Source organism: Onychomys torridus, chromosome 1 (genome assembly GCF_903995425.1).
Source record: "Onychomys torridus chromosome 1, mOncTor1.1, whole genome shotgun sequence".
Classification (NCBI taxonomy): domain Eukaryota; kingdom Metazoa; phylum Chordata; class Mammalia; order Rodentia; family Cricetidae; genus Onychomys; species Onychomys torridus.
The window spans coordinates 131631742-131650344 of record NC_050443.1 but is presented as its reverse complement, the minus strand read 5'-3'; the positions used below and the strand labels follow the sequence as shown (position 1 = coordinate 131650344).

Sequence of the window (18603 nt, the reverse complement as noted above, 5' to 3'; positions counted from 1 at the left end):
GGACAGGGGAACCCATGGCTGATGTGTAAAATTAAAACACAAATATAATAAATAAAAAAAGGAAAAATTCTAAGTTAGAATAGGCCTTGCATTACCTGATGTAGGGTGATTTTTGTAAAAAGAAGAATTTGGGGGTTTAGAATAGAAGAAGTATTTTACTTTTACTTTGAGATTTTGAAAACACCTATCCAGAAAATTATCCATTTCTTTTAGATTTTCCAGTTTTGTGGAGTAGAGGTTTTTGAAGTATGACCTGATGATTCTCTGGATTTCCTCATTGTCTGTTGCTATGTCCCCCTTTTCATTTCTGATTTTGTTAATTTGGGTGCTCTCTCTCTCTGTCTTTTGGTTAGTTTGGATAAGGACTTGTCTATTTTGTTGCTTTTCTCAAAGAACCAACTCTTTGTTTCATTAATTTTTTGTATTGTTCTCTTTATTTCTATTTTATTGATTACAGCTCTCAATTTGATAATTTCCTGGCATCTATTCTTCCTGGGAGACTTTGCTTCTTCATGTTCTAGAGCTTTCAGGTGTGCTGTTAAGTCACTAGTGTGACATTTCTCCAACTTCTTTATGTGGGCATTTAGTGCTATGAATTTCCCTCTAAGAGTATCCTGCTAACAAGCTGCTCCAGCCATTGGAGAATAGAAAACAGACCCAGACAATACCCATGTTTAATACCAATAAAAGAGTGAACCTATCTCAGGCCTTCAAACTCAGATGACCTTATTTAATATAAAGAATCTCATGGGTGAACACAGACAAAAAAAAAGAATTGTTGTTCATATGATTATGTAAAATACTAAAGCATTCTCTTAAGACATTAAATTTTAAGCAAGCTTCTTACACAACAATAGATAGCTGATTAACCATACAGTTTTATAAATCTCCTGAATTAAAGTTAAATGCTGACAAGCCTTTAATCCCAGCACATGGGAGGGAGAGGCAAGTGGATCTCTATGAGTTCAAGGCCAGCCTGCTCTACATCTTGGTTCCAGGTCAACCAAAACTACATAATGAGACCCTTGTCTCCAAAAACAAAATACATCACAACAAAAAAGAAAGGGGGGAAAGTAACAAATCAGGCCACTGAAAAGCTGCCTTTGCATACAAACTAACTAGCTTTGCTATTATCACTTTCTGTTAACCTAGTCTGGGTATCTGGCGTATAGTCTGAATTACTTTGAGATTTTCCATGTTTCTTTTATATATATTGATAGATTTTTTGTCTTTATTTTTTTTACTGAAATTGAAAATGTATAATATAGTTTATTTACATAATAAAAAGACAGTGATGAGCATGTAGCATAGCTGGTGAAGGGCATTTCTAACAAGCAGAAAGCTCTGGGTTCTATCCCCAGCACCACATAAATCCATGCTTGGTGGCTCACGTCTACACTCAACACTGGAGACAGGCAGAGGTAGGAGGATCAGGAATTCGAGATTAATGTTGGTTATAAGGTGAATTTGAGGCTAATCTGGACTACAGGAGACCATGTCTAAAAAAGATTATTTAAAAAAACAAAAAAAAAAAAAAAAAAAACAAAAAAAAAAACAAAAAAACATGGGAAGAGATATTTTATGCTTGGCTGAGTGTCAGTAGAAAAGCAAGTTTAAAGGTGTTTGCTGAAATGTCAGTCCTTCTTGACAGGGAGGGAAGGAAGTAGCAAGATACATGAGATCTCCATGAGTAAACTGGGCATGAGAGGGAGGGCAATGAAGGGTAGGGGTTGGGGGATGAGAACATAAGGAATAAGATTGTTGAGCTAGAACAGGAACAGAGTGAGAGAACAATGAATGAGATACCATAATAGAGGGAGACATCATAGGGATAGGGAGAAACTGGGTGCTAGGGAAATTCTCAGAAATGCACAAGAATGACCCCAGCTTAGACTACTAGCAATAGTGGAGAGGGTGCCTGAACTGGCTTAACCCCAGTAATCAGATCAGCAAATATCCTAACTGTCATCATAGAGACTTTCTCCAGTAACAGATAGAATCAGGTGCAGAGATTTACAGCCAAGCACCAGGCCGAGCTTCAGGAGTCCAGTCAAGCAGAAAGAGGAGGGATTCTATGAGCAAGGAACATCAAGATCATGATGGAAAAACCTACAGAGACAACCAAACCAAGCTAATGGGAACTCATGAACTTTAGAAAAACAGCTATGGAGCCTGCATGGGACTGGCCTAGGCCCTCTGCATAGCAAGACAGTTGTGTAGCTTGATCTGCTTAAGGAGCCCCCTGGCAGTGAGATCAGGATCCATTCCTGAGGATCAGGATCCATCCCTGATGCATGAGCTGGCTTTTTGGAGCCCACTACCTGTGGTGGGACACCTCACACAGCCTTGAGGCAGGGCGAGGGGCTCCAACCTGCCTCTACTGCATGTACCAGGCTCTGCTGACTCCCCATGGGAGGGCTTACCTTCTTATAGGAGGGAATGGGGATTGGGTTTTGGTAGGAAGAGGCTGGAGAGAAGGGTGGAGGAAAGAGGTGGATCTGTGATTAGTACGTAAAATGAATTTAAAAATTCTTTCAATAAAATTTATAATCTAAATTTTAAAAATTAGCAACTGAAAAAGCCTTCATTTTCTCAATGATTTTTTTTGAAAGCATTATGAACTTCTTTATTCCTTAAGCTATAGATAATTGGGTTCAACATGAGAACTACTATGGTGTAGAACACAGATGCCATTTGGTCATTGTCCATGGAATGACTAGAACTGGGCTGTAGGTACATAAAGATTATAGTTCCATAGAATATGGTCACAGCAGTGAGGTGGGATGCACAAGTAGAGAAGGCTTTCTTCCGTCCTTCTGCTGAACACATCCTTAGGATAACAATGAACGTGAATACATAGAAGGTCAAGATAACTATCAGAGCAAAAAAGACACTGAATGAGGCTAAGATAAAGAGCACGATCTCATTCACACATATATCAGAGCAAGAAAGAGACAGGATTGGAGGGATATCACAGAAAAAGTGATGGACCACATTAGAATGGCAGAAGGACAGAGAAAAGGTATGTATTGCAGACTCAAAGAAGCCCCAGGCATAGCAACCAATCACCATGTGAGCGCACACACTAGTAATCATTGTAGTAGTATAATGTAAGGGCTTACAAACTGCAGCATGCCTGTCAAAAGCAAGTAAGAAATAGTCAACACTGGCAAAAGACACAAAGAACATTTGAGTAACACATCCCCCATAGGAGATAACTTTATCCCCTGTGAGAAGCCCAGTCATCACCTTTGGAGTCACAGCTGAGGAATAAACACAGTCTCCCAGAGAGAGATTACTGAGGAAAAGATACATGGGAGTGTGAAGACGGGAGTCCAGCCAGATCAACACAATCATGCCCAAGTTCCCATCAGTGTGATGAGATAGATGAAGGAGAATGTTATGAACAGGGGAACTTGGAGCTCCAGGTGTCCATTCAGTCCCAAAAGTGTAAACTTAGCCACCTTAGTGCTATTCTCTAAGTATGACATTTTGAAATTGTGTATCACCTGTCCAAACAAATAAAGAAAAGTAAATATATCGCTAATACATAGGAATAGATGTCAGAGAACTCCTGTCATTAAAATTACATTATCTGCATGATCTCATTACTAATGCAGGATTCCAAATAACTTTGAGACTGCAATAATCTTACCATTTCCTTACAATGTAATCTCTAGAGCCTTCTGTATGGTATCTTTTAGTTTCCAACAGCACTCAGACATTCTAAATGACCACTCGGTGTCTCCCAAGTTTCACTCTCAAATTCTAATTTGAGCTGGGTGGTGGTGGTGCATTCCTTTAATCCCAGTACTCGGGAGGCAGAGCCAGGCGGATCTCTGCGAGTTCAAGGCCAGCCTGGGCTACAGAGTGAGTTCCAGGGAGCGCACAAAGATACACAGAGAAACCCTGTCTTGAAAACAAAAATTCTAATTTGAGTTGAAAGTTTGTTTCAACAGTAAACTATTCTGAATTTCATAACTGTCATTTCAGATTCAGATACAAAATAACCAAGCACCATGTACTATGTGACTAGAAAATAATAGATATTAATATGTTTAATTCCTGTCTTATTGTATAAATGCCTGAGAACAGTGATCATCACTACCTTTCTGGATATACCATGGTGAGATATTAGATATTCATACATACAGCTGAAATCCACTTGAGATCTAAAGAAATGTATTCATCTTTTGTCTCTTCAAATAAAACAATCCTCTTTAAAAGACATGTCCTCAAAGTGTATAAAACTCAAAACTTATTTACCATTCAAACAAGCACTACACTGAGCAATCTACACCAACTTTACCTCCTTGAGGGAAACAACAAAGAATAAGAGAGATGCTCATTCTTAATTATCCCCTTCAACAAACATGAACATCCCAAGAACTTAATTAATTTGAAAAATGATCATTGTGCTTCCTACTTTTCCTTGGTTGCATAATTCTTTGAGTGTTTTTAAGTTTTTTGAAATCATACAAGCACCCTGAGAGATAGCATTCTGTGATTGTACACAACTTAGTCCCTGGCACTGACCTGTGTGCACTTTATAACTGATTTATCCACCTATAGATCAGGTAACATTGGATAAGTAGCCATTTTTCTTTTTTTGTTGTTGTTTTTTTTTAATTATATTTGTGTTTTAATTTTACACATCAGCCATGGGTTCCCCTGTCCTCCCCACTCCTGCCTCCACCCCTGCCCCCACCTCCTCCCCAGGCCCTCCCCTCCATTCCCATCTCCTCCAGGGCCAAGACTCCCCTGGGGATTCATTTAAACCTGGTGGATTCAGTACAGGCAGGTCCAGTCCCCTCCTTCCAGGCTGAGCAAAGTGTCCCTGTGTAAGCCCAAGGTTCCAAACAGCCAGCTTATGCACTAAGGACAAGGTCCCAGTCCCACAGCCTGGGTGCCTCCCAAACAGTTCAAGCTATTCAATGGTCTCACTTATCCAGAGGGCCTGCTCCAGCTGGGGGCTCCACAGCCTTTGGTTCATAATTCATGTGCTTTCTTTCGTTTGGAAGTAGCCATTTTTCTGTGTCTCAGTTTAAAAGAATAATGAAAATTGTCCTTTACCAGGATGTTTGGAAAATGTATTAAGTTGATATGTTTAAATCACTAGGAATTCTGCCTCATTGTTAGGACACAATAAATCATAAGTATACTCTCATTAAACAAATAATAATGTTAATGAAGTAATAATAATATATACAGTATCATATAAGAAAAAACAAAATATCAAAAGAAACTCAACATAAATATTTTAACCATATTTCTAAAAAAGCATTATGTGGGTAATTTTTAACCTAAATCCAAGCTTGTTTAAGCATATAAAACGTTGACAAATGTAAACAATATGAAACTTTATTCTGAGACACAAATTATGAGACACTATCCTTTTATTGCATGACAATCTTTTGAAGATTTAATTTTTTTCAACAGTATAATCACATCACGAAATAGCTTCACAATTTTCATGATTGTGTTCCCTCAGCCTCTTTATCATAGCCTACCTATGCCATCTGGTAGCTCCTCAATTTTCAAAATATCCTTTGGATATCTAGCCAAACTAAATAAACTCTAAAAAAATAATGGAATACAAAGATTACTCCATTTGGACTCTTTCCTCCTCGGTCCACATATAATCCATGAGCACATGCTGTTTATCCTATCTCTAAAATACCCGAAAATTCATTTCTTAGTCACCACCATTCCCTAATGGTGAGCCACACTAACCTTCAGTGACATTTAGAGCACAACTGGAAAGAAATGATCCCAATTCAGACACTAGAAAAGTTACAATACAGAAACCTGAGTTGATGTACAAATATGGAGACCTAGAGACAGAAGGCCTAAGGACTAGATCTTGAAAACATTAGAATTTTGCCTTTTCAAATGCAGAGAGATGCATGTAGAGACTACTTTTTTCTCTAAAGATAAAGTGAGCACCATTCTCCTCTGTGTCAGATGCTCTATTGTCCTCAGTCTTCTTAATAAGCCTGTAGTATAATTTATTCTGCTTTGAATTTTTTTCTCTATTAAATAACACACCTAGCATATAAGAAAACATAGAAAGGGCAATAATTAGAACAATAGCATAATTTCATAAATATATGTCAATCTAACATTGTAAAAACTGCCTGAATTTTAGAACAAGTAACTTGTGTTGAGATTTTCATTTTTATGTAATAATTTGAACATGATTTATAAATTATTTTCAAATAGGAACAATTGCTACTTTGTAGTTATTGAGAAATCCGTAGTATACTCATATGTTTGAATATCTGTTTAAAAAAAGTAAGCCTGTTGACTTTTATTTCTGTCTACATATCTACTGCAACACTCAGGACCTACCATATAATCCAGAAGTGTTTGTTGTGTGAATCAGCTCATGAAGAAAGGATTATTGCCCAACAAAAACAGCTTTTGAAAACTTTTATTCTTCTCTTATACATTACATCTCTACCAGTTTCCCTCCCTCCACTCCTCCTACACACTCCCTTCTTCCTCTCCCCAAGATCTAAAAGAACAATCCTCATGGAGAAAGCAAACAACATCACCAGTAATAGGCACTCTGAGACACTACAGAAGGGAAGACTCCTAGGTGAACAAAATTATTCATATGCATTTCATTGATATTTTTATGAAACTATATTCCTCATTAATATAATTTCATTGAATAGATCTCATATTATATTCAACATAATAATAATTTTCTTTAAAATTATTAAAGAATAAAAGATATTGAGACCATATATTTACTCCAATTTACTGGAATTTAATGACGATTAACTTCATGAAACATAATTTAAACATTGATAAACTATACTATGCATAAATTGTCAATATAAATGTTTATATTTTCAAAACTTCAGCATTAAAACCCTCTATAAGTTTTCTACAGGTGAAATTTTTTAAATTAAATTTACCATGGGTCGTTACAGCAAAGTGTGTTACTCATGGAAGATTATGATCTAATAATGTATGGTGAAATTGAATAGTAGATCAAACTATAATTTTGTTGAATAAGTTCAATATCACTATTATTAGTAATAACTTCCAGAATGTCACAGGTATCATGTACTTAAAGACCACTACTATTAAGAGTCTCATAAAGTTAATCATGAAATTTGATTTTGGACATGTAGGACCATTGTATTAGTGACTTTTCTGTTGCTGTGATAAAATACCATGACCAAAAATGACTGACTGGAGGCAAGATTTTTTAGACTGTATGCTTCCAGGCAGGTATGTTGGCTGGAGCAGGAAGCTGAGAAATTGAATCCTCAATTGTAAACATGAAGTGGAGAGAAAAAACTGGAAATAGGGAGAGACAATATAATCTTAAAACACGCCCTTGGTGGCATACTTCCCTCAGAATTGCTGTAGCTCCTTAACCTCATCAACATAACACCACCAGTTGGGAACCAAGTATTCAGATGCCTGAGCCTATGTGAGGCGTTTCTCATTCAAATCACCACAACCACAAAATGCTCAGTAAATGGGATCATTGTCCACTTACTGCCTCCATTTATTCGTTGATTTGTTCATTGTCTCAACAAGCATTTACTGAGAGCCAGCCTACTAATTCCTTTTCTCCCTTTTGTCATAACTAATGGTATGATTATAAAGTTTCACTGTGACTTTTCTTCATTTATGAATTTTATTCATATTCATCCATCTATTACTATTTCTTGTTATTCCCTGTAGCTAGAGTTTCCTGCCTGGCCCAGTCAGGACAAATCTCCCTCACCCGCCAGTCCCACAGTCGCTCAGACCCAACCAAGAAAGCACACAGAAACTTACATTGTTTAGAAACTGTATGGCCGTGGCAGGCTGCTTGTTATCTACTTCTTCTACCTTAAATTAACCCATTTCTGTTAATCTATACTTTGCCACATGGCGTGTGGTTTACCCGTGTCTTTACATGTTGCTTCTCATGGCGGCAGCTGGCGGTGTCTCCCTCCAGGCTTCTACTTCCCAGAATTCTCTTTTCTCTTGTCCTGCCTACACTTCCTGCCTGGCCACTGGCCAATCAGAACTTTATTTACACAGAGTGATATCCACAGCAATTCCCAGTCCTAATAACACCCCTTTCATCTTTATGTCCTCTTTTTTTCATCTCCTATATTCTTAGTATGAGAGAAATGGGATATATATTTTTCTTTACAGAACTACTATCCTAATCACAGAACTTCAAATGACTATAATAATATTATCTCTTATTATTTAAATAATTGAGATTTTTATCTGGATTTTAACTAAGTGGCATGAACTCACATACATATTAGAAACATAGGGGATAAATCCCAAATCCTTCATAAATGATTACTGTTGGACTATTACACAGCACACCTTCTATTTTCACATTCTAAATAAACCACAGACAGGATTGAGCTAGAAACTCATCTTGCTCTTCAAAGAAGGTGATACAGTGTCACTTGGGATTCAATTGTAAGTCACATCCAAAGAAGGAATGGCTCCTGCTAAAGAAGTTATTCTTGGTGACCATTTCCAAAGACTGAAGTTCAATATCATTAGATGACTACAAAGAGATTAGAGAATATTCAACATGTCACACAGTACTGCTATTTAGACAAATAGAAGAAAGTCTGAACACTGAGTGAAGTTATGAGCAACTGCAAGAGAAGGTTATTCTGATCACAGACCTCATTCTTAGCTAGGGGGTGTAATTTTTTTAATGCTGTAGGCTTATAATAATATGCAAATGTGTGTTAAGACCACTTATCATAGGACTGACAAGCTAATATCAAGTAAAATTCCTCTTTTCCCTTTCAATTTCCTGTGTGCTGTTTCTTTTCTTATTCAGTATGCTGTGTATGTCTCTGTACACACAATTGTGTGCTTGAGTTGTTTTGTACTTATTATAACCAATGTATTTAAGTACCACAAATAGAAAGAACATTTCTTATTTTGCATGGGCTTGTTAGCAAGTCTCCACACTGTAGTACAAACTCAGCAGGGGTCAAAAACAATTAAACATATTGACATTCCTTCTTTTAAATTAAATAATGCATATTAGGGAAGTACACATGTACTATGGACACAAAAATAAAATTTCTATTCCTTAATCTGACTGTCAAATTGAAATCCTATAGTTCTTTCATTACCAGGAGAATTATTTAAAAAATTAATGAAAATAATCCCATGATCTCCATTGATAAGCAGAGCTGGATCCCCATAAAATCTTTAATCACTTGGTCCCCAGTTGTGTGAGATAAGGGTTCACTGTAATCCTCTTGGGATATTTTCCCACGAGAGCTCCATGACTATAGAACTCTCTCCTGGTTACCACTTTTGCACATGTGAAGTCTCCATTGGCCTATCACTAAATGGAGAAGCTCAAAACAAGTGCCTCTTTTATTTTTGTTGTTGAGCTGACTATTAATCGTTATCTAGAACCAACAATTAATTTCTTCCCAAATGGCATGTTAGCAAGAGCATGTTAGATAAAACAGTAATCACACCTTATCAAGTACAAAAAATGATGAAGATTACTTTTTTGTCACACTGGGCATCCTTCAGGGCAGGTGTCCTTGGGGTTACTTGTCTACTATTCCTTTTTATGGATGAATATATTATGAAATTTAAAGAGGTCAGATAATTGATATAAGAAGGAAGACCAGGAGACCCAGGAATGGTGCTTGTATTAGAGGGTTCCAAAGCCATTTGGAGATCTTTAACATTCATACCAAATACTAAGTAACAGTCTCCAAATAAAGACATTTTCTTACTTTCAAGGGCTGGATTATGAATTGAGCCCTAATTACGTATGGAGGTGCTATAGTTGCATGCTGTGTTGCCCAGGTAAGAAGGTAAGCCTCTGAGTCAGACCCATAACTCTCATGAACTTGAGGACAGGAGTGAACAACCTGTGAGTTCAGCCATCCTTCCTTTGGTTCACTGAGAGCTTAGGTCTCAATGTTTTGCATATTGTTATACTTTGTATCAGAGATAATCAGAGGCTGCATGCCCAAATACAGTGGTAATATTTGTGTGTGTGTGTGTGTGTGTGTGTGTGTGTGTGTGTGTGTGTGTGTATTTATCAAGTAGTTCATAGGGTATGGGTCCCTGCCTTGATAAAAATTAACTTGGTTGATTTTAAAATAGTTATTTGAACTATTGTAATCTTGGTTGGCCCTTTTGGGGAATGTGATAATGTGTTATCTTAACTAATACCAGAGTTGATGAAAAGACTAAATGAGGGTATCATCTGTAAAATGTTAATGCAATCAGGAAAATCATAGTAATATTTTTGAAGGAGAAATGAAAATTAATAAATGAGAAAATATCAAATTAAGAACAAGTTATAAAATACTCAAAAATAGTTACAAAATTATATTATATAACTATGATATAAAAAAATGTAAATGCATGCTCTATTTCTATCCATAGAGACTTACCTAAATGAAAAACAAGGCTTATTAACCATTACATGGACTGAGCAATGCTTAATTACTGTTTCCCAGTTGTAAGAAAACAATAAATCACTGTGCTCTTCTTGAGAAATGGAAAATAAGAATAAAGCTCAATATCTATTAGCCTGGATGTTTGTTTCAGTCAGAAGACTTCCAACATTAGGAAATGTGTTGCATGTCCTGCTGGGGGCCCATAAAACAACAAAATTCTTGTGGCTAAGACAGACATTGTACTTATTAAGAGAATGAGGGAATGGACAATAACTGATACTTTATGTGGCTTATTTGTTTTGATTTTTTAAAAATATATCTAAAGATTATAGATCATGGAACTCTAAACATTTGAAGATCCAGCTGTTTTTATACAGCTGAGACTCAGAAGGACAGCTCATTTGCTCTGAGTTGCATTTCCATGACTTACATACATTTCCTTGAATCATTTATTTTATATCAGACTCTTGTAGTTAGAATTTTCCTGCCTGGCCCAATCAGGACAAATCTCTCTTACCTGCCAGTCCCACAGTCGCTCAGACCCAACCAAGAAAGCATACAGAAACTTACATTGTTTAGAAACTGTATGGCCGTGGCAGGCTTCTTGTTATCTACTTCTTCTACCTTAAATTAACCCATTTCTGTTAGTCTATACTTTGCCACATGGCTTGTGGCTTACCAGTGTCTTTACATGTTGCTTCTCATGGCGGCGGCTGGTGGAGTCTCTCTCCAGTCTTCTACTTCCCAGAATTCTCTTTTCTCTTGTCCCGCCTATACTTCCTGCCTGGCCACTGGCCAATCAGAACTTTATTTACATAGAGCGATATCCACAGCACTTCCCCTTTTCTTTTTTTTTTTTTTTTAGGAAGGTTTTAACTTTTACATAGTACAATTACATATAACAAAACAATTATAAAGCAAGAATTACAGTTACAATATTAAAGAAGATATCCTATCTATCTTATATTTGTGAGTCTAAGGTTTTATATCTAACTTATCTTTTATCATAATTGAGGAAATTATAACTATCTAGTCTTCAACCACATCAAAGACCTCAGAAGGATATAATATTACCTGAGAAACAGGAGAAGGATGCAAGCAACTTTCGGGAGTCTTGCAGGGTAGACAGAGACAGCTGGCAGCCTGAACAGTCACCTAATGTTCCTTTGTAATGTTGGGGCATTTGTCTTCAGCCCACAGGGCTAGAGTCTCTTGGTCACTTCTCTCAGTGTCCTGTAGAATGTCTGGCAGTTTCCTCTGTGAAGCAGGAACCTGAAGGACCATTTTGTCAAGCAAAGTTCAGTGGTCACCTTTCTATGGGTCCTGCATGTCCAGGTGATCGAACAGTCCAGGCAAGAACAGTTTCTTGCCCAAATGGCTATTTTTGCCAAGGTGAAGATAAATTCCATATGAAGTGTCTTCAATGCCCATCCTCCTCTCTGAAGTAAATCGGTGCTGCCAGGAGCAGACATGTCTCACTGTCCAGAAAGTCTAAATTTTAAAAATATTTTAAATGCCATATTCTGAAGGTCTTTGAAGTATTTGAAGATTACCTATCTATCTGAAATATGTCTATGTATATCTAGAAGACTTAACTAACATAGCTACGAGAATGATTATCATAGATGACTAATTATCAATCTATTTTTAATTATCCATTACAATTTTAAATGAGCTATATAAACATAATACCTTAAACAAGAGTAGAAATATACACACAGTATAACAAAATTAACTTTAAGTTTGTATCAATAGACTAAAATCTATACCAATGTAAAACATTTAAAACAAGTTGTTGCTCTTTAGAATTAAGTTCATTAATCTACCCTTTCATCCTATTATATCTATATCATATCCCCTTTTCTTCTTTAGAAAGAGATCTCATTTATAATCAACCTGCTTTAAAGAAAAATATTGTTTTTTTTCTGTCCCATATCAGAGGGCTCTTTTGATTTGGGACATAAGAATCTTTTAACCTTTTTTTTTAGTAATATGTCTGGATTTAGAGAAGGAGTGAGCCAATTCCATCTCTAAAGCCAGCTTGATAATTTTGGGAATGTGGGCGTAGTTTTTCTTACTACTTCCTGCTGGAGGGGGGCGCTGTATCTTATGGGGATATAAAGAAAATTTTAGGAGTATGGAGTGAACCTCTGAGCCAGTTGCCTTGAAAGCATTCTGGATGTTGGATCATCTGGGCCATTGTGTCATTGGAGACCTTTTAGGTGGTCTTGGCTGATCAAACCTGATGTATCTTAATCTGGAACAAATCCACAGCCTCTGGCTTTTTGTGGAAACAAAAGCAGAGACTCCTTTCCAAAGCAACATATCCTTATATCCAAATTTTAAAGTCAAGGTACCTTTAAAATTTACATATTTGTTTAACTCAGCTTTTATGATCAAATCTTTTTTTGTAGTTAAAAATCCCAAAGACAATATAAACCAGATTTTCTGTGTAAAATCCATCTTTGTAAAACTGAAGCGCCTCTGTGGCTGGTGGCTCCGCCCACCTCAGATTCCCAACATGGAGGTGGTACAGTTTACTGCCAGCTCTGGGTCTGGAGCCATGTGTACCATCAACTATCAGAAGCAGTTCTATCAAAGCAGTGTATAACCCAGAAATTTATTTGTTTTTTAAACTACCAAAGGCTAAATCCATCATGCAGCAGAGTAAAGTGCTGCTTGTAGATTCCTCATTCCCGCCGCAGTACAGGTCAGACGCACATGCCAGGAACCCGCCAGAGTAGCTCAAACCGGCAGGCTGCCGCTAACTTAAGAAAGAGACAATTAGGAAGCTGTTTTTAGCTCCGTTTTAGAATCTTTTTTTTCAGGTTTAGGTGGAAACTCTTGCCCCACGTTGGGTGCCATTTGTAGTTAGAATTTTCCTGCCTGGCCCAATCAGGACAAATCTCTCTTACCTGCCAGTCCCACAGTCGCTCAGACCCAACCAAGAAAGCATACAGAAACTTACATTGTTTAGAAACTGTATGGCCGTGGCAGGCTTCTTGTTATCTACTTCTTCTACCTTAAATTAACCCATTTCTGTTAGTCTATACTTTGCCACATGGCTTGTGGCTTACCAGTGTCTTTACATGTTGCTTCTCATGGCGGCGGCTGGTGGAGTCTCTCTCCAGTCTTCTACTTCCCAGAATTCTCTTTTCTCTTGTCCCGCCTATACTTCCTGCCTGGCCACTGGCCAATCAGAACTTTATTTACATAGAGCGATATCCACAGCAGACTCTCTTTATAAAATTCAAGTAATGTTCAAATAGATGATGTTGCTCACAGAACATACAATAAAATTTATTAAATAAAATGAATAGTTGTCTCAAATTCCTAACTACTGCAGTTATGTGTCATTGTGAGCTATCATGTGAGTACTGGGAAGTGAACCTACATTCTCTGCAAGAGCAGATAGAGTTCTTAATCACCAAATCAGTTCTCCAGGCCCCACTTCAAAATTCTAAAATATTTGTGTAAAAGAAATTTACAATAAAAAGCAAATTTAAACTTTATTTGTAAACATTCTTGATTTACAGATAGGTGGAGATTTCATAACAGGCGTGACTTCAACATAACTAAATTTTCTTAAATTCATAACATCAATGATAACAGGTTTTTAAAATTGTACATTTATGAAGATTCAAAACTAACATCTACTATGACAGATAATGTGATATATAACTTTCAAGGTGTGGGTTACCTCACTTGGTTACAATTGTTTCCAGCTCCACCCACCTACCTGTAAATTGTATAATTTCATTTATTTTGTGTTTTAACTTATCCAAGGTTTCTTGTATTCTAAAAATAGAAAGATAATGATACAATAGGAATGTTCTCCTAGATTTTTAATCTTACAAAAATAGAGGCATTTATTGGATGCATATATTATTCACAATTTATGAGTCCACTAAGATGTAGATATATATGTAAGTTTATATCCATGATGATTAAAACAAAAAAGGACTCTCGTACTTTGCTCAGCTGGGATGGCTATCCACATATAAAGAGATAAAGCTTACATAAAAAAAATTAAGAAGGGGCTACATAAAGGATAGAAGAATAGAGTATAGGAAGAATCTAAATGAAATTAATTTTGTCACCAAATTGTTAGTTTTACTTCATCTAGAAGCATCAAGTGGTACATTGACCACTTCTGAAATCAAGATAGACTAAACCCCTTGACTGGATCACAATGTACAAAAAAATCATGTAGTTCAAACTTGGATTATAATTTTATTCAATAAAAAGTTAATAGGAAAACGTGTGGCCAAGCCATATATCCACTAAACAAGTTCATGGACATTATGTAAGGTAGAACTATCATTTCCCAATGTTTCTGATCTGGAGACAAAGTAAGGCCAGGAATCAAGGACATATGGATATGAAAGAAAATTTGTTTACTGTGAAAAATAAACTTTTATTGTGTATATTCCATAATTCCTAGAATATGTTACTATTTTTTCTCTGTGTTAAATGATATGTCCTGTGTATCTTACTCTATGATGAGAACAATTAAGGTTAAATTCATTCCCTTAAATATCTTCCATTATATAAAATATCCTTTTTATATAACTTAACATAGATGGACAAAAATGAAATTGGAGTTAAATTAACTAAATGTTGCAATACTTCTAAAATAAAGTCATGATATGAATGCTTATGTGCTACCAAAATTCTTATGTTGAAATCCTAACCTCCATGTTGTTCTATTCCCAATGCAGAGTCATTAGGAGGTAGATATGCAGTGAAGGAAGACCTCCTGTAGCTGGAGTTAGCCTGCTGATGAAAGAAACCTCCAAGAAATAACTCCTTCCCCACACAAATGCTCAGTAGACCTGAAGCTGAATAGAAACCAGGAAGTGGGACCTCATGACACACAACTGCTCCCCAGCTGCACAATACTGAGAAATAAGTTTGTGGTGTTTAGACTCTAACTACAATGAATGACGTTAGCCTAGCATTTTCAAAGCCCACAGTCTGATCAGCCACACCATAACAAAGCTGAAAGCTGAACAAAAATTCAGATAATGAATAAAAGGTATGTACTCCATGGTATTGTAATATAATACACTGACTAAATTACACCTTTAATGATTCTAGCTCCATGAAAAAATAATTTGTGCTTGTTTTTGAAAGTTCAAATACATACTTTGAGATTTTCCAGATAGCAACTAGTGTAATGTACTTATAAAAGAGACTGCCCCACCCCCCCCCCCCCCACCCCCCCCCCCCCCCCACCCCACCCCACCCTGGGCTCAATTTAGTCATCTGATACTAGACTGAGATATATCATCCCTTTTAGAACATAGTATGACCTTATTTTACTTAATTTAATGTAAACTTAAATGTTGCTGCCATGTCTTGCTTATATCAGAATGCTGGAAAGGAACATTTGCACAGTGAGAAAGACATGTAGAGACAAGCCGAGTGGATCACCTTCTCCCCTCCATCTCTCATTCTGATCTCCTTTCTCTTTGCTGCAGGGAAGCCACATAATCCCCAATGGAGAACAGTACAGAGGTGACTGAGTTCATTCTTGCAGGGTTAACAGATGACCCAGAGCTCCAGATCCCACTCTTCACTGTCTTCCTTCTCATCTATCTCAGCACTGTGCTTGGGAACCTGGGAATGATAGGGTTGATTCTGCTGGACTCACGCCTCCACACTCCCATGTACCTTTTCCTCAGTCACCTATCTCTGGTGGACTTTGGCTATTCTTCAGCTGTCACACCCAAAGTAATGGCAGGTCTCCTTTCAACAGATAAACTCATATCCCACAATGCTTGTGGCACCCAATTCTTCTTCTTTGTGGGCTTTATAACTACAGAAAGTTTCCTTCTGGCTGCCATGGCTTATGACCGCTATGCAGCAGTGTGCAAACCTCTGCATTATACTACCACCATGACTACAAACACATGTGCTTGTCTGACCATAAGCTCCTATGTCTGTGGCTTCCTGAATTCCTCCATCCACACTGGGAACATTTTCAGGCTCTCCTTCTGCAAGTCCGATGTGATAGACCACTTCTTCTGTGATGCCCCTCCTCTCCTGGCCCTCTCATGCTCAGACACCTCTGTCAGTGAGATGGTGATTTTCTTCGTGGTGGGTTTTAATGTTCTTTTCTCTATAGTAGTTATCTTGATTTCCTACCTGTTTATATTAATCACTATTCTGAGGATGCACTCATCTGAAGGACGCCAGAAGGCCTTTTCCACCTGTGCATCCCACCTCACTGCAGTCTCCATCTTCTATGGGACAGTCATTTTCATGTACTTACAGCCCAGCTCCAGTCACACCATGGGCACTGACAAGATGGCATCTGTGTTCTACACCATGGTCATCCCTATGCTGAACCCTCTGGTCTACAGCCTGAGGAACAAAGAAGTCAAAGGTGCATTTGAAAAAATTGTGAGGAATGCAAAATCTTCAGCAACATTCAGATTTTAATTTCACATCAAAATGTACAATAAAAAAATCTTCACTTACTTTCTAAATATATGGAAAATATTGACCATCCAGTCCATATAATTCTAATTACTAAAATAATTTTCAACTAGCTATGAAGAGGACTATAACCAATGAATTAGAAGCCATCACCTATCAAGAAGGAATAGATTTAAAGATTCTTTAAATGAATATGGTCACATTCACTATCTCATGCTCATATACACATATACATTTGTGTGTGCATGTATGCACTACACATATATCTCTCCTTTTTGGAAACCTATGGGGATAATATTTACCAACTATACAAATGATTATGCCTAGCATTGAGAACATACAAAGATCTAAAAGAAATAATAATAATGAACACCAAGAAAGTAAATAACCCAACTTAAAATCTGGGCATGGAAGTAAACAGAGAATTCTCAAAAGAAGAAACACAATTGCCTATCAGATGTTCTTCAAATGTTCAAATTCTGAATCATGAGGAAAGTTCAAATTAATACTACTTACTCCTCTAAGAAAGGCTAAGATAAAAAACAAAAGCAAAAGATAACAAATGCTGATGTCAGTCAGGGGAAAGGAGAATACTTTTTTGCTGTTGATGGAAGTAAAAACTGGTGTAGCCACTATGGAAATCAATATAAAAGTTCCTCCAAGGGACTGCAAGAGCATGAATTGTTGAATCCAAGATTGCAAAAAGCACAGGGACAAATAGCCAATCGAATGGAAGCAAATGAATTATGAACCAATGGCTGTGGAGCCCCCAGCTGGATCAGGCCCTCTGGATAAGTGAGACCATTGAATAGCTTGATCTTTTTGGGAGGCACCCAGTCTGTGGGACCCGGACCTGACCTTGGTGCATGAGCTGGCTGTTTGGAACCTTGGGCTTACACAGGGACACATGCTCAGCCTGGAAGGAGGGGACTGTACTGAATCCACCAGGTTTAAATTTATCCCCAGGGGTGTCTTGGTCCTGGAGGACATGGGAATGGAGAGGAGGGGCTGGGAGGGAAGGTGGGGGTGGGTGCGGGAGTGGGGAGGACAGGGGAACCCATGGCTGATATATAAAATTAAAACACATAATAATAATAATAATAATAATAATAATAATAATAATAATAATAAAGTTCCTCCAAAAGCTAGAAATAGATCTATAATGTGATCCAGTTATAGCTGTCCTGACATAGTCCCAAAGGACTCTGTAACCTACCACAGAGGTACCTGTTCATCCATGTTAGATGCTACTCTGTTCAATATTAAGAAATGGAGAGAGCTTAGACACACATAAAGGATGAATTTGTAATGAAAGTGTGAAACACACACTTATAAATATAATAGAATATTATTCACCTGCAAAGAAAAATGAAAGTATTAATTTCACAGGCAAATGATAGGGCTGGAAATGATTATTATAAGTTAGGTAACCCAGACACAGAATGACAAACAATAATTGTTCACTTCCATATACGGATTATATATTTGAATATTTACACATGTATGCTTATATTAAAGTGCCTAAAAACTAGTAAGGGGCCATGATGGTGATGAGAGATGATTTCAGGAGAAAGAAAATGTAATATACATCATCTGAAAGAGGAAAGGAAAATAATGGATGAGGCAGAATTAACTGGAAGAGAGATGGAAGAGCAGGGTAAAAAAGAAAGCCTGGGAAGGAATAACACTACAGATTTTTGAAAATGACATATGAAATCCACTACTATAAAAG

The 18603-nt window shown here is 37.1% G+C and overlaps 1 protein-coding gene and 1 pseudogene across 1 annotated transcript; one reads left to right on the top strand and one right to left on the bottom strand.

Annotated features, from left to right (window-relative positions):
• Positions 1 to 2592: 2592 nt before the first annotated feature.
• On the bottom strand, positions 2593 to 3491 carry LOC118577787 (annotated as a pseudogene).
• A 12438-nt stretch (positions 3492 to 15929) lies between these two features.
• On the top strand, positions 15930 to 16874 carry LOC118594154 (olfactory receptor 5B12-like). The gene has a single exon (XM_036204000.1). The coding sequence runs from the start codon at positions 15930 to 15932 to the stop codon at positions 16872 to 16874; it is 945 nt and encodes a 314-aa protein (XP_036059893.1).
• The last annotated feature ends 1729 nt before the right edge of the window (positions 16875 to 18603 follow it).